The sequence below is a fragment of the Battus philenor genome, unplaced genomic scaffold (assembly GCF_028537555.1).
Source record: "Battus philenor isolate CCGP_79_NKW_IND1 unplaced genomic scaffold, ilBatPhil1.0.hap1 SCAF_2, whole genome shotgun sequence".
Lineage (NCBI taxonomy): Eukaryota > Metazoa > Arthropoda > Insecta > Lepidoptera > Papilionidae > Battus > Battus philenor.
Window position 1 is genome coordinate 11,921,913 of NW_027181682.1, and position 15,845 is coordinate 11,937,757.

At 34.3% G+C, this 15,845-nt stretch overlaps 1 protein-coding gene across 7 annotated transcripts in view; it reads left to right on the forward strand.

Annotated features, from left to right (window-relative positions):
* Rgl (Ral guanine nucleotide dissociation stimulator-like) overlaps positions 1-15,591 on the forward strand; it is a 32,036-nt gene extending 16,445 nt beyond the window's left edge. For 3 of the 7 annotated variants that reach the window (XM_068765573.1, XM_068765576.1, XM_068765575.1), the window contains 6 exons: positions 7,538-7,642; positions 10,045-10,196; positions 11,697-11,807; positions 11,956-12,091; positions 12,168-13,605; positions 14,005-15,591. In XM_068765573.1, coding sequence (XP_068621674.1) covers positions 7,538-7,642; positions 10,045-10,196; positions 11,697-11,807; positions 11,956-12,091; positions 12,168-13,605; positions 14,005-14,141 — 2,079 coding nt within the window. In that variant the 3' untranslated portion in view covers positions 14,142-15,591. Of the gene's footprint in view, positions 1-5,750; positions 6,167-7,537; positions 7,643-10,044; positions 10,197-11,696; positions 11,808-11,955; positions 12,092-12,167; positions 13,606-14,004 lie in introns of those variants that run through there. The other 4 variants (XM_068765574.1, XM_068765570.1, XM_068765571.1 and 1 more) reach the window with 3 other exon arrangements.
* The last annotated feature ends 254 nt before the right edge of the window (positions 15,592-15,845 follow it).

Here is a 15,845-nt window from a genome sequence, read left to right on the forward strand (position 1 = left end):
TGATTTAAGTTGGCTTTCATAAATATATATTCAAAACATACAGTTCTGCTTCCATATGAAGTTAATGTTAAGTTTATATATTTCATTTAATTGATCATTATCAAGAACTAGAGAAAGTTTGAGTAATTTTCTATTAGTTTTCAGTTTTGCTCAGAGTTTCGTTGCGAGATCGCATCAGAAATGAAGAGAACCGCCGAAGAGCAAACTCAAGAAATGCTCGTCTGAAGTGGCAGTGAGCGGGTAACATCGCTTGTGCAACCGATGGCCGTTGGGGACGAAAAGTTCTCTAATTGCGACGATGACCCCGTAGGGGCGGAGTCGGTTGCCCCGCATTAGGTAGACTGATGACATAGTTGAGATGGTCATGGGTAGTCTTTGGATATGGTAATAGTGGCAATATTTACGTGATCCAATGCGTTGCAGTAGGCGTCCATCGAGTGACAGGATGATGATTATTAGATGGAGAGTACAAGGTTGACAGATTAAACCGAATCGTAAAAAAAAACCTTTGAACACACTCTTTGTGACTTTTGTTTTCATGTTGATAAACTAAAAACTATTTCAATAAAATATCCAAAAATATGCGGATGTGATAGATTATTTATTTAATAAAAATACGACCATGTAGCTAAATTTACCGAGTTGCTTATTTGTAAAAAAAAATTTCGCCGGAAATTAATGGCGCCCATCATTTCAAGATGGAGGCGCATGGAAAAAGTTGATAGTAAGTAGGGCGGCGGCAGTTTTCTCTGCAGTTATTTTTAGAATTCCACGGTGCCGTTGCATACTCATGACACGATCGATATTCCAAGTTATGGGAACAAATATTTTACCATGCTTGCAATATCAAAGCCAGAACTAGTAGCGGTTACTTTGCATTAGTAGTTTTAGATTAAGAATGGTTTAACAGTGAGCATTTATGATGGCCACAATGGAGTTGACATGTCATAACAAAGATAAAACTCCTAATTAAAAATAAAGATTAAAATATAGGTAATTCTTTATATTTGTCATTTTTATATCGGGCCAGATTTTACTAATATAAAGTCAGTCAGTTTAAAAATATGTTGCGGTTTCACATGATATTAAGTTTCAAACCGTTATGGATGCTATTTGTAAAATTCTTTGTTTATGTCTGATTAATAATAATCTTTTAAATGTAAAAAAATTACGATTCAAGAGAATTTAGTTCATCGAAATTTGTGGAAGGTATTATAATGCATAAATCAAACATTGTTTGATTTTATTTAAAAAAGCATGTGTTGAATTTCTGGCCGGCTCCTCTCAGCTGATCAACATTCCTAGCCGCTCATTGGAAGGCATAGGCCTTCATCAATATCTATGGGGGAATATATCATAATCGCCACGCTTGATGGCGATTGCAATGTGGTATTATGGTACACGGAGGACTCTGCCGGTCCCCTGGAAACTTGTTTGTGAACAACGGCAATCCTGTGTGAATAACGCATAAAGTGTGTATTATATAAAACTGTATTCAAGGAATCAAATCTCGCGACTAATGATCACAAGTTCTCTGCCGCTAGGCTACTATTGCTTTCTACTTATAATGTTAAAATAATTGACGGTACAAAAGTACACCTACTCGAATCATCATTCAAAACTATATTCGTATTTTGAATTTGTTGAATCGTATTGAACAGTGCTATTATGTCATATTTACCTTTGTAAGTGTCGACTCGACCAGATTAAATATGTGAATATTCCAAGTTCACATGTTCAACGATTTGTTCCATTAAATACGCAAAACTTACCTTTATAGCGTAGCGCATCTCCTTTCTTTTACGTGAGAGAAACGCCACAAAGTCACTCACACGGAAGTAATAACAAACTTGTATCGACTAAAACCTTACTTAGATATGGAAAGATGAAAGAAAAGCGTACACGATAAAAGTAAATTTCTGTACTCCTCTGGTTCGGTACTATAAAGTCGCAAATTATAATTAATTTAATTATTTTAACCTTTGTATTAGTTCATTTCTGTCAAATTACAGTTCAACAAACGATATATTTCCATTTTTTATAATCAAGGTTTATGTTTCGTCATGTATTCAATAGTAATATTTATTGGAAATGTAATTTTATTTTATTTGGCACCGAAAACGTTGTCATATTTTATCATGACATAAACAAACAGCAAGTAGAATAAACTTTCTATAAAACAATTGCTTTTCCAGGGCTGGTCCTTCTTTATTTCTCGTTATAACAGGAAAAAAGACGAAACAGTAAAGCAATATAATTTAAATTTAAACAATTTGAATGTAATCCCTTAATTCAAAAAATATTTCTTAAAACTGCTTGCTTCTTTGTGAGTAATATTTACGTAATTGTTTATCTTTATTTAGCGTTAATGACATAATTACAAATAATAATGTATTAAGAATTATTAAAAATATTTAATCCAGGGTAATTTAAATGGCACTGTAAAATCAGTTACATCAATTTATTTTTTCTATTGCTAATGCGATCGGCCAATAAATACTGGTAGTACAAAATTTTCAGTGACAATTATAACGCTTTTTCTTATATTTTTATTACGGTATTTATTACTTCTGAATTCATTAATTTTTTTATTATATTTTGTATAATTTGTCAGGAAATGTGGTAGACATTCACCTCTTTAAAGGTTTCGTCTATAACCAACTGTATTATATATTTACATGACATATTTCAAGTATCACATTCATCAGAAAATAAAGTGGTTTAACATCATTACACAGACAATACACCAATAACACCTTATCATTTAGATGGTCGTAAAGACAGTGGCTCGCTCGTTATTTCGGGTCTGTGAATTCGTAAATGGCAGCCCTATATTTGTGAAAGGTTACGAGAGGTCACGTGGCGCCCCAACGGCTACCGACGCGTCGTTGAGCAAACTGCGTCTTGCACAACATTTTACATTTTTCCATCCGTAAAAGTTTTAGGGATCGTTATTATATTAAACTATTTTACATTTTTAATATTCAAAATACCTTTAAGAAATTGTTGTTCAAACCCATATAGGCCTTTAAAAATGTTTTTTCCATATTAAAATGCACATTTGTTATCAATAAGTGATGAATAATTCCTAAATTGATTGTTCTCCTAAATTTAAATACATATTGTTATGCCTTGTACTTATGGATTAATTTTCACAGTACATCAGTTTTAATTCTTTTTTGTAATAAAAATACGTAATAAGGATGCGGGCATCACAAGACTGGTCATGATGGCGTCATTTGGGGGAGGCCTAAGTCTGGTAGTGGACGTCTATCGGCTGATATGTCGATGATGATAAATATGGATGTCATTGTTACTTATTGTACACAGTTTTTCGGGAAAATATTTTGAGTTTTTCATCTTACATTTTTTATATGTATTTTTAAACGATCTTTTTTCCACGGTTTTCTAAGAAATGTACTTAAATCCGTGTAAAAATTGATTTCGGTGTAGTCACTAGTACAAGAAATGTTTACACGCTTCATATACAAATTAAATCAGAAATAAAATTAATATTTCAACGAATTTTGATTTTATATGTGTTCGAGGAATTACTTTAAATCCGTTCTAAGCTGACCTCTACTCTGCGAAAGGAAAATATCTACCGAAATCAAGTTTCTTAGGTTTACGGTTCCAAAGATATCGCTATGAGTCAGTAAATAGGTGCAAGTCGACCAAATAAGTTGTTAAAATTAAACAAATACTACATATTTTAAATTAGATAAAGTGATCCTTACTTTGTAAAACTTAATTGTATTGTTTGACGTCATTTTGAAAAGCTATGAAATTATGAAAATATTGTACCATTTCTGTATAAAAACATTGCACACAGTGTTATGCAGGTTAGTATTTTAAATAACATAACAATCTTGCGAATCGCAAAATGCATTGTGAAATTAGTGTAATCCTTTTGTGTGTAATAAATTTTTTTTAATGTACATGACAGCTTATTATTCATACAATATTATCAAATATTGGGCAGTCTAATATACGGATCTAGAAAATAAAACTAACGTGACCAAGTTATCTTTATATTAAAACTAATAATAAGCAAGGCCGAAAGAAGAAAAAAATTATATGCTCTTTTGAATATAGTTATGTACGAAAATGTTAGTTCCTCGTAACATTGGAGGCATTTTTTTAGGTTAGTTGTTTTAAGTAGCCATAATTCCACATTTACAAAACAATAAATAATTATATATTTTTATGCAAAGTTATTTATATCGTCAAATAAAATTACATTAAATCTAAAATAAAATTATTTCATTAAATAAATTTCATTATAACATTCATGAGTTTTTAGTTGATCAAAATGTGCTGAACTTGGTTTGTTGACTCATTTACATGATTGACATTATATGTACACATGAAAAAATTGTTAAACTTCGTTCGAAAGAGCATCTGTTGAGTTTCAGGCCGGCTCTTCACAATAGATCTGCGTTCAGAGCAGGTGGTAGCTTATTACTTGTACTGTTAAAATAATCGACGATTCAAACGCGCATGTTAATGCCTAAATTAATAAGATACTTTGAATTTTGAATTTCATTGATTTCAAATTGATTTATCATTTTTGGATTTTTGTTATGTGCTATGAAAAGTTGATATGTTGATTTCCTGACCTACCCTTTGGTAAAAGAAACAACTCATTTACAATAACCAGAAATATTTTGTTCATTGATTTTTTTGAGTTAGCATTTGTTATTTAAGTGATAAGATGGAACGTATGACTAGGACCGCAGAGGTATAGCACAGGCGAGACGAGGGGTGGCATCGGCTGCATTTACCTAAGACGTAGAATAGAGCGCACTATTAACCACACATTTGTTAACAAAGTTAAAGAGGCAGATGTTTATAATGGTCATTGAAACTGTAAAGAAATTAAAATATGCTTTTACACATGTTTGTTAATTGCTGCGTTTCTTACATGCATAATGAAAGTAACAGTCATATTTTTCATGTTAATAAATTATAATGGCGTTTATTTCTCTTTCTGAAGCCTCTACAACAAGTTTTAATCACAACTTAAATAAAATCTATCTCGAATATAAAACAATCGAAATAAAAACGAAAAAACGTATTCCCATGCTAACGATACATAACATGCAGACGAACATTTTGCTTCAATGCAAACACATCCTTTCTGTGTTAATACCAGCCAGTTAGTTAAATTGTGCGTTTTATGATGTTGACTTTGTTAGGCGAATATAGTATAGCTATGGCGTTCTTCCAATCAGAATGTGTTTATACTAGTATCTGGACACCAAAAGTACGCAACATTGTCTCCAGCGCAAGTCTAAAGCCTTCAGTTCTGTCTGACGCCGTCTACCTCAGACGCACTTTCTTTTCTACTATAATGGCCGGTGTGACACTTTTACTAGATGTAATAATCGTAGTTCGTACAAAATATCCAATAGAATACTAAGCAACCTGTTTGTATGATCGTATTATACGTTCTTGTTATGATTCTCAGGCACATCACGTCAGACATTGCCGAGTACTGCAATGTTTCACGCGATCTCTCCGCAAAAGATCAGTTGTTTTGCGTCCGCGCTTCTACCACCGCGTCTGTAGTCCCACGTTTTTCCTTATCTACTAGCTGTAATGTATTAGTTACTCAGTGATGTCATTTATATATTGTTTTAAACGAGTATTTTTATTCGAAGAACAGGTTAAGTTGTTCTGTTTAAAGTAATTTTGAAAGCGAAAACTGGTTATGTTGAAACATGTACGACTTGCATTAGGTATATTAGGAAAATATGTGCAGAAGTTATCATATCATGTATATATCTATTTATTATAATTAGAATATATATACTCGCACATAATTAAAATCGATTAATGATACAAAAGTCGCGCAATCGTTTATTTAGCATAAAAGTCGTGTCGAATAGCGGATACCAACGCGTGCAAGTGTGTCGGGGCGGCGATTTCACCGGCATCACGCACGTTCCCGCGTCTCGTTCGTGATACGTATAGTTCTCGATTTGTCCAATTGGAATTGGATTTGTGTGATACGGCGCTCGCACTAAGCAGTGAAAGTGTTCTTGTGATGCGGCACTCAGCTGGGCAGATGTGACGTCAACATGGGCCAGTGGCCATGTGGAGAATATGTGGCGTCAGTAAGGCACAGCCTGTACTGTTCGTCAGTCCCGTTGACGATGAATATGTAAGCGAAAAATTATAAGTATTGACATTTACTGCACTATATAAATTTATTGCATTTTCAAAGCTTTTTAAGCTAGTATTGGTATTTTACTACAAGATGACGGTAAGACAGCTTAAATAAAATTGGAATTTTGGTTATGTTTTACTAGTTGTTCGTAGTTCGTTCGTAGTTGTATTTAATCGCGTTATGTAGATGACTTTGTAATAGATTTTTAGACATGTTCGATTTTTAACCAACGTTTTTTTATAATTTTTTATAACGTTACAATAATGACGACAGCGCCATTTGATTTTTTATATTGCGTTGATAAGAACAAGGAAAATAATCAAAAACTTCGTGACCGGATATATTGTAATACAAAAAAAAAATAGTGAATCGAATGGACTACGTTTCATAAACTACGTTTCATTCTTCTTCGTTTGGTTAATTGTTTGCGTACCAGCAATTAATCTATGTAATAGATACTAAAGGTAATGATTAAAATCGCGACTAAAAAAATATTACGTTCACTCTTTGTAATATTACGTCGATTCCTCATAAACGATTATGACAGTACTGTATTTTTAAGAAAGATTTATTATTTATTAATCGATTTACACTTCTTTCAAAGTTGCAATTGTTTATTTCATTATTTCAACTGTAGAACACCCACTGCTGGGATATAGGCTCCACCAATTGTGGAATATTTTGAGATCTTCAATGTGACCGGTCGGAAGACGGCGGACCATTAAATATTTTCATAATATAAACTACTGTTTTTTGACTGTTACTGTTTAACATTTTATTTTAAAACAGTCATTTTTTATTTTTATTGTGCATCTTTTGAACATCAAGAGAGAGAACGAAGGTTTTCTTTCTGTGCATTTTGTATTCTTGTATAAAACTACAAAAAATGCATTATTATACAACTATTTACGAAGAGTGAGAAACGGGCATATGATAGACGTTAAATGCGAAAGATGACTTGCGGGAGCAATCCGGTGAAACCATAGTATTTAGCGTCCTGAGCCGAAGCAACCTGAGTAGTCCTCGAGGTTCGATACCTTAAAAGAGCCTTGCCCTGTCGCACCCGCGGAATCTGCAAATGCCATTTAGGTAGCAGTGCAAGTCAGGTAAAAAAATGGAACGTACTCTCAGAGAGGATGTTATTCCAACATTATGAACATAATAAGACTGTCAATAATATAAAAGCCCTGTTGTTTAGATTACAAAACAGGTACAAGGTTGTGTGTTTAGATCTACTGTACTAATTGTATTTTGTTAGTCATTACGTCATACGAAATATTATACATTACGTATAACACACAAACCATAATTTTGAAGATAATTTTAAAATTTGTCATAAGTCGAGCAATATGTGATGTGTTCCAGCAGCCGACATGGCGGTTGTGGGGGGAAGAGCGGGTGGACGGCGCCATATACACCGTGTACCTTAAGAAAGTTCGATATCATCGACCCACTCGGAGTGCGTCCAGTGTAAGTGTTGTTTTATTCATACCACTTTGTAATACAGGCTGTCCCATTAATCAACGTCATTCCTTAATCGGACAGATACCCACAAAATTAAAAAAAAAAATTTCAGTGTCACATATTTTTAAATTATTGCCATTTATATTAATAAATTTTGAATAATTTTGTACACCATTTCATGTTTTTTTTCTATTACTATGACTTCAAATGTTTATTCATCTAATTTCTTTTCATTTAATTGTAATTGTGTAATCCTTCTTTTTCTATAAACGATACTTTAAAAAGAGCAAAAAAGCAGTTATTACTATGTTATCTATTTTTTATTATCTTTTTGGGGTTAGTAATGCCTAGTGGGCTTGGGCCTGTCCTTTCGCTGGAATTTCGGATTGCTGTTGATTAATGGAACTAAAATATCCGAGTACTGATTAATCTTTTACTATCGACTCTAACAAATTGAAAATTAACATAACAATTACATATTTAATTATAGAATAGAATCTATATCAATTTTGACGCTTTAATTATATAATTTACAACTTTATTTAGTACTTGTAAACTATATATAGAGAATGAAAGTTTAAAAATTACATGCAAATATTACAAACGTCGCATTCATTTCAATGAATATTATAAAAGTTATTTATTAAGTAACTAATTAGTCGGTTTCGTTTTTATGTGTAAATAAACAAATATAAATTGTTAATGATATAATCACATAAAGAATAAACTAAATGTTACATTCCCTTATGAGTTAAACCGACGTATTTGTTAGTAGTATAGACAGCTGTTGACTCATCACCAAAAATAGTAGTGGAATATTCAGTTATTGTTTACAACTTCCCATGACGATTATTATTGTGGTAATTGTTATGATTATATTCATCATTAACTGTGGAATATCTTTATATATTTAACACTAATTGTTTTTGTAAATAATCTAACATGGTTAATTATTGTTCCAATGGTAGCGTAACTAAAAGGTTGTCAAATATCTCCCTTCCGCCTTTTTGTCTTTTGAATTTCGCGGCTATGTACAAAGCGCTACAGAGCTCGTATCTGGCAATACTATACATAATTTGAAAGGTCTTGACATAACCTACAAAACGACTTGATTAGTTTGGATATTGCGTTCAACAGTTATAGACGTGTAAACATGGAGTTCACTAACGCCGAAATTCGCGCTATTTTAAAGCTTTTCCTTCGTTAAAGACAAATCCGCTAGAGAAACGTTCCGTCAGATTAATGGTGTTTTGGGGGATGGTACTCTATCACTTCGAACCGCGGAGGAATGGTTTCCACGATTTAGAGCCGGCGAAAAAGACACCATGGATAAGCCAGCCGGCGGAAGACCTGTGACGACAAATACCGATCAAATCATGGACTACATCGAGTTAGACCGGCATGTGGCATCTCGTGACATCGCCCAGGAGATAGGAGTTGGTCACTAAACCATTTTAAACCATCTGCAGAAGGCTGGATACAAAAAAAAAGCTTGATGTTTGGGTGCCGCATGATTTGACGCAAAAAAACCTTCTGGACCGAATCATCGCCTGCGATATGCTGCTGAAACGGAACGAACTCGATCCATTCTTGAAGCGGATGGTGACTGGCGACGAAAAATGGATCACATACTACAATATCAAGCGAAAACGGTCGTGGTCGAAGGCCGGTGAATCGTCCCAAACAGTGGCCAAGCCGGGATTGACGGCCAGGACAGAAGGTTTTGCTGTGTGTTTGGTGGGATTGGAAGGGAATCATCCACTATGAGCTGCTCCCATATGGCCAGACGCTTAATTCTACCATCTACTGCGAACAACTGGACCGCTTGAAGCAGGCGATCGACCAGAAGCGTCCAGAATTGGCCAACAGGAAGGGTGTAGTGTTCCACTAGGACAACGCCAGACCACACACTTCGTTGATGACTCGTCAGAAGCTACGGGAGCTCGGATGGGAGGTTTTATCACATCCACCATATAGCCCGGACATAGCGCCAAGTGATTACCACCTGTTCCTGTCCATGGCGAACGCCCTTGGTGGTGTAAAGTTGAACTCAAAAGGTTTGTGAAAAGTGGCTGTCCGAGTTCTTCGCAAATAAGGAGGGGGGCTTCTACGAGGGAGGTATTATGAAGTTGCTTGTTGCGTCTAGATGGAAACAGATTATCGAACAAAACGGCACATATTTGAACTAAATCCGATCACTGTAACACTTTTTATAAAGCATTGAATAAAGAGCAAAAAAGCGGAAGGGAGATATTTGACAACCTGTTATAAATTACTATTGCTTAACCTGTCTATTTCAATTAAGATTAATTGACGGTGCAAACAATTTAGTATTTAAACTGCTTCTTTATTACTTTATTTATTAATAATAAATAAATTATATTTAACATTAATACTGTCATTTCCAGGAATCAGACGATGAAATATCTCACCTGGAGTGGGAGACGGTGCGTGTGCGTTTCGTAAAGGCCGGGACAGTAGAGAGGCTGGTAGAAGCTCTCGCCACCGACGACGGAGAGCTTGAGTCCACATATGTCAATGTATTCCTCGCTACATATCGGTAATTTACTGATTCAATAAAACATTAAATTAAATAGACTGTTGGTTAGGCTTTATAGCGCTCAGAAGAGATGGCCGCTGGTTAAGGTTTTATGAGTGGAGACCACGGACCGACAAGCGAATTGAAGGGTTTACAAAGTAGAAAGATGATCTTGTTATGGTAGTCGAAAAATGTTAGACGCATGCCGCTTCCAACAGATATTATTATAAATTTTTGCAGGAGACTTATATTCAGCAGCGAACGTCGTACGGCTAAAATGATGATGATGATGGGAGTTAAAAATAATGGAATAAGGAAATTAGACGGATATTTTTATAAAATAAAGATTTAATGGGAATACTTTCTCGTCAACGTTCTATTATTGATAAATATTCATGTAATTAGTATGTTATATGAATATTAAAAATATTTATTAGTTGTTGATTGGAATCTAAGAAAAAGAAATCGTAGCTTTTAAGAATTATTGATATTGAATGGAAAAATATAGTTCGTTAACTAAACCGGATTTCATCGCGTATTGTGAGAGACACTATATCAGAATTATAAAAGTAAATTGCATAAATCTTAGAAAATCGAACATTATCTTTTATATAACTTTAAACAGTAAAAAATATTGCGTCGCTTAGTCTTGTCTCATATTAATAAGGTTAAAATAAAATACGGTGCCCTCTTTGCTCTGAGTTTACCGAAAACCTAGTGTTTTTTATGCATCCGTAGCTTTCGCCATTCAGTAAGAAAACATTCATATAAAATTATTTTGAGTGCTTTATGTCTGTTTTGCTTTATTTAAAATAAATAGTACATCGTTTAAAGCATTTTCTGTGATATAAACAATTTATCATAAATTCATTAATGTTTATAACCTTTTTAAATCAGTACATAATTCCTTATAGATTTTTTTTATTATTTTGAAAATCATGAACCTAAATATTTTTGGAATACAGACCATATATTAATAATAATGTGTAATCCTATATGTACCTGTTGATAATAATGCGTAACGACTAATTAATAAGTAAGAAAAGGACTAATATATAGCTACTTCCGCTATGTAGCAGTAGTCGTGCAATAAAATGCACCGCCCGCCTAACGCGTCTATTAGAGACTAATTAATATACGGGTAATTTACGAACAATTCAGATGACAGATAATGAGACGTGGGACAACTATATTAACTTTATGCCTATGAGCAATTTAAATCAAAACAATCTTTTCTTAAATTCATATGACAAGTTTTGACAAAATAATTCGTCATTCGTCTATAATAGTGTACATTTAGTTTACATTTCCTATAAAATACTTATTGTAACCAAATAAAAATAACATATGTCTTACACACATGTAAACTTACTTTGGTTGACAACAAGCTCGCCCTGCGACACTGATTCGACTATATTTCGATCGGTTCAAACTTTTTAATCCTATCCAATCTTTTATTGAGAGACCAATTTAAATTTATTTTCGTTTTGTGGCTGAAAATTAATACAAAATATTTTTCAGTTCCTTTGCAGAGTGTAGTCGCGTTTTAGACCTCCTGCTTCGGCGATATGAGGCCTTGGCGTCGGAAGAGGTCTTGCCAACAGCGGCAGATAACTCACACCAACATCGAAAGTAAGTGAGAGTTTGTTTTCAACTAATCATTTTCCTTTGCTGTCGCTTTTTACGTTTAAACAAGCAATCTTTTTCTTAAACTTTTTACTAATAATAGTTTTAGATGATTAAATCACAAATTTCGTATTTAAAACTCTTTCGTCGATAGGACTCTGGTGGCGTGTCTCCACGTATGGTTGGATACCTACCCGGAGGACTTTCGACAGCCTCCGCACCACCCTGCACTGCAGCAGCTACTCGCCTTCACTCAGCTTCATCTGCCTGGCTCGGAGCTACATTTGAAGGTGTTTTATAGGCTATTTTGAATTACAATTTTTCAAAACTATCTATCCATCTACTTACATACCTTTAATTTCACAGGTATTACAGAAGTTAGCAGTTTTTAGTGCAGAGCGTAATGGCGGCCCAGGCGCTGGTGGTGGTGCAGGTGTATGTCTCGCGCCGGGGATGCGGGTCCCTGCCCACCACACCAATACCTACCGCCTCCCTCACGTACCCCACCGACATTTTGCTGAACAGTTAACGCGAATGGATATGGAACTATTCAAAAAGCTGGTGCCACATCAATGTCTTGGTGCTATATGGTCTAGAAGAGATAAGGATCGATCACACGACGCAGCAACCGTCTTAGCAACTGTAAACCAATTTAACGCGGTGTCGTTCAGAGTTATATCTACTGTTCTGGTCGAACCGAATCTGAGGCCTCTCGAACGTGCTGATATATTAGCCGCGTGGCTGGACATCGCGCGTGAATTAAGAGTCTTGAAAAACTTTTCATCGTTAAAAGCGATCATCTCAGGACTTCAGAGTAACCCCGTGTACCGGTTGAGGAAGACGTGGGCTCTTTTACAAAAAGAAAAATCGGAATTATTCGAAGAACTTGCTCGGATATTTAGCGAAGATAACAATCGCTGGGCTCAAAGGGAACTTTTAATGCGGGAGGGCACTGCTAAATTTGCGGACACGGTGGGCGAGAATGATCGCCAATTACAGAAACTGCTGCACGAGCGGGGCTCGCCCGGCGTCAGCCACGGCACTATACCTTATTTAGGAACGTTCTTAACAGACCTTACTATGATTGATACCGCTATACCTGATACGGTGGCCGATGGTTTAATCAATTTTGATAAACGCCGTAAAGAATTTGAAGTATTAGCACAAATAAAACTGTTGCAAGGTGCCGCTAACGCATACCATTTGCCATTAGATGCGATGTTTGACAGATGGTTCGATTCCGTCATAATTCTCGATGATCGAGAGGCGTATCAACTTTCTTGTCAAATTGAACCACCGACGAATCCACCAAAGGAAAGGCGACCGAGAAAAGTTACCGACAACAATAATCATGGACATAAGAAAAATGATTCCATCGCAAGCACGAGCTCAAGCAACAGTTCGCAGTTTTACTGTGAGACTGATGGTGCTGGAAATGCTTGGAAACGGGACAGTTTAGAAAGGCGGACTTCGCCAACTCGACTTTCGCATGGATCCTCGTCATCCTCTTTACCTTCTCTAGATATATCTCTATCAAGTGGAAACAGTGGACAAAAACCAGCTAATGGCAAAACCACTGTTGTCAGCCCGGCGTACGCAAATACACGTAACGGACCAGACTTTTATATAATTCGCGTAACATATGAAACTGATTGTGTAGAAACGGATGGCGTGGTTTTATACAAGTCTATAATGTTAAGCAATAATGAGCGTACGCCACAAGTCATTCGAAATGCGATGCTCAAACTAAACCTCGATGGTGATCCCGATGCGTATACCTTGGCCCAAGTATTGCCGGATCGAGGTCAGTATAAAAATAATATTTAATATTAGATACCCTGTTTAAAATACTGCAATGGAACTTTATTAATGGGGATTAATGAAATGTTTTTGGAACATGCTGAATGCTGACCGATTTTAACCGGTTCTATTGAAAATCTATGGGGGAGGCCTGTGTCCAGCAGTGGACTTCCTATGGCTAAAATGATGATAATGATGAATAAAAAAATTAAGTATGTAAAATTTTTGTTCCAATGATATCCCTTTAGGCAGCTTCATATTATTTTAATGCACAATTAAAATTGTATCACTGTACACTGAACTGTGTAATTACTCTTTATCCGGTATTGCATATACTAATCCAATAAAATTTAAATAATTTGATTATTTTCGTATGTTGGAATAAAAATCTTTATTGTTACAGAAATGGTGCTTCCAGCGAATGCAAACGTTTATTATGCGGTGAACACAGCCTACAACCTTAACTTCATATTACGTCCTAGAAAACCGCAGCAAGTAGAACCTATAGTAAATGGTAAAGCTCGGAATAAACGCAATTGAATATTAATTTTATTGATCGGTGATTGAGAGATTAGTGACTATAAATATTCCCGTATTTTATTTCGAATTGTGTTCAGTTGTAGACTTGACTGTTTAAAAAGTGATATAACACTAGTCTATAGGAAGTGCTGGTTACAACTTTGGCATCATCAAGTTTAGTGTGCTTAATAGATGCACTGAAATAAAAAAAAATACTTTATGAAAATGTATTACGAGTAAAATTATACTTTTTATTGGAATGCTGCAATGACTAGCCATCTACTTGTAAGCTTTTATTAAAAATGTACATTGTAACACATCGCACAATTGAATAGGTTCTAAATGTACTTATTTGCTATAAACATGGTGGCAGTAAGAATGTACTGATCTTTAGATCTTTTGTATATAGTATAAAAATTTATACCGCCACCTAGAAATCTTACAATATTACCTCCGTGATATTTTTATGAAGTTTGAATGCAGTGTGAACTCAATAACTTGTATATAATGAAAAATCGTAAGATGAATCTCATTTAGGTAAAAATATGTTGTTAGCCAAAGGCAAATTACTGTCCTAGGAAGGTGCTGTATCTTTGTAATCTCAACACTTTTTAGAAGCTTTAAATTGAAAGTTGAACAAACCGAATTTGACGAGAAACTCATCTACCAAGGTATTAACATGGTTATACAGAGGTAAAAATCTAGGTACTTAACATGGTGGAACTATCTTATAGATTCACTTTAATTAAGTATGAAATTTACTCATTAACTGATTTTTGCATGAATAATAATTTTACATATTGCTATAAGCTTTGTTTACGTTAAGTTTAAATCACACAAATAATTGAAACAGTCATTTAAAATGAAATGAAATTTTCATTCAAGTAAATTTACGTTTAAAGCAAAATGGAAATAATTACTTCATTTTTCACATTCCAGTAATTTTATGTTCATTTAATGTACCATTTATTAATTCTTAACGATAAAGTAAATATTGGTGTAACTGTAATAAGAATAAATATTGGTATTGTAACAAAATTTAGAATTAGAAAAAAGAAATTGAATTTAGAATCTAAACATGGGTGTCTACAAATAATGTGTTCTATAATTAGATTTTAAATAAGTGCCTATAAACACAATAAAAGATTTTGATGGAGCTACTGTTTAATATGTTAGGACACAACGGACTGCCCATGTTCACACAATTTGGCAAAGATATCCAGTCATCATATTGGTAGGATAATTGTTAATGTTGTATGTTTATTTTGTATGTGCGGCACTGGTTGTGTAAAATATGATTCCGCATAAAACAGTTGTGTACATTTAACTAAAACTTTGTATGTACTTTTGAACAATATCCCGTATTTATACTCTGTAGTTTTTATTTGTAAATAAGTCTATATTAGCTGTGTAATTTTCTAATTTTCCACCAGTGTCATCTAAATAACATTGTTGTGTAATAAAAATTAATAATTACGATTTTGTAGTATTATTCCGTTTTTTTGTCATAATGAAATGGTTATAAATAATATAGACGAGTATATTTATCAATAGTGGAACAATTACTCGGAACACTGCCGTCGTTCAAACTTTTCAGTAATAATTGAGTATTATGTTTTTCATTACTATAATAACTAAAGATGAACATTTATAAAGAATTCTAAGATGTTGTTTGTCGTTGTCACAATAATAAAACTGAAAAAAATCGTGAGGTTGTTTATTACC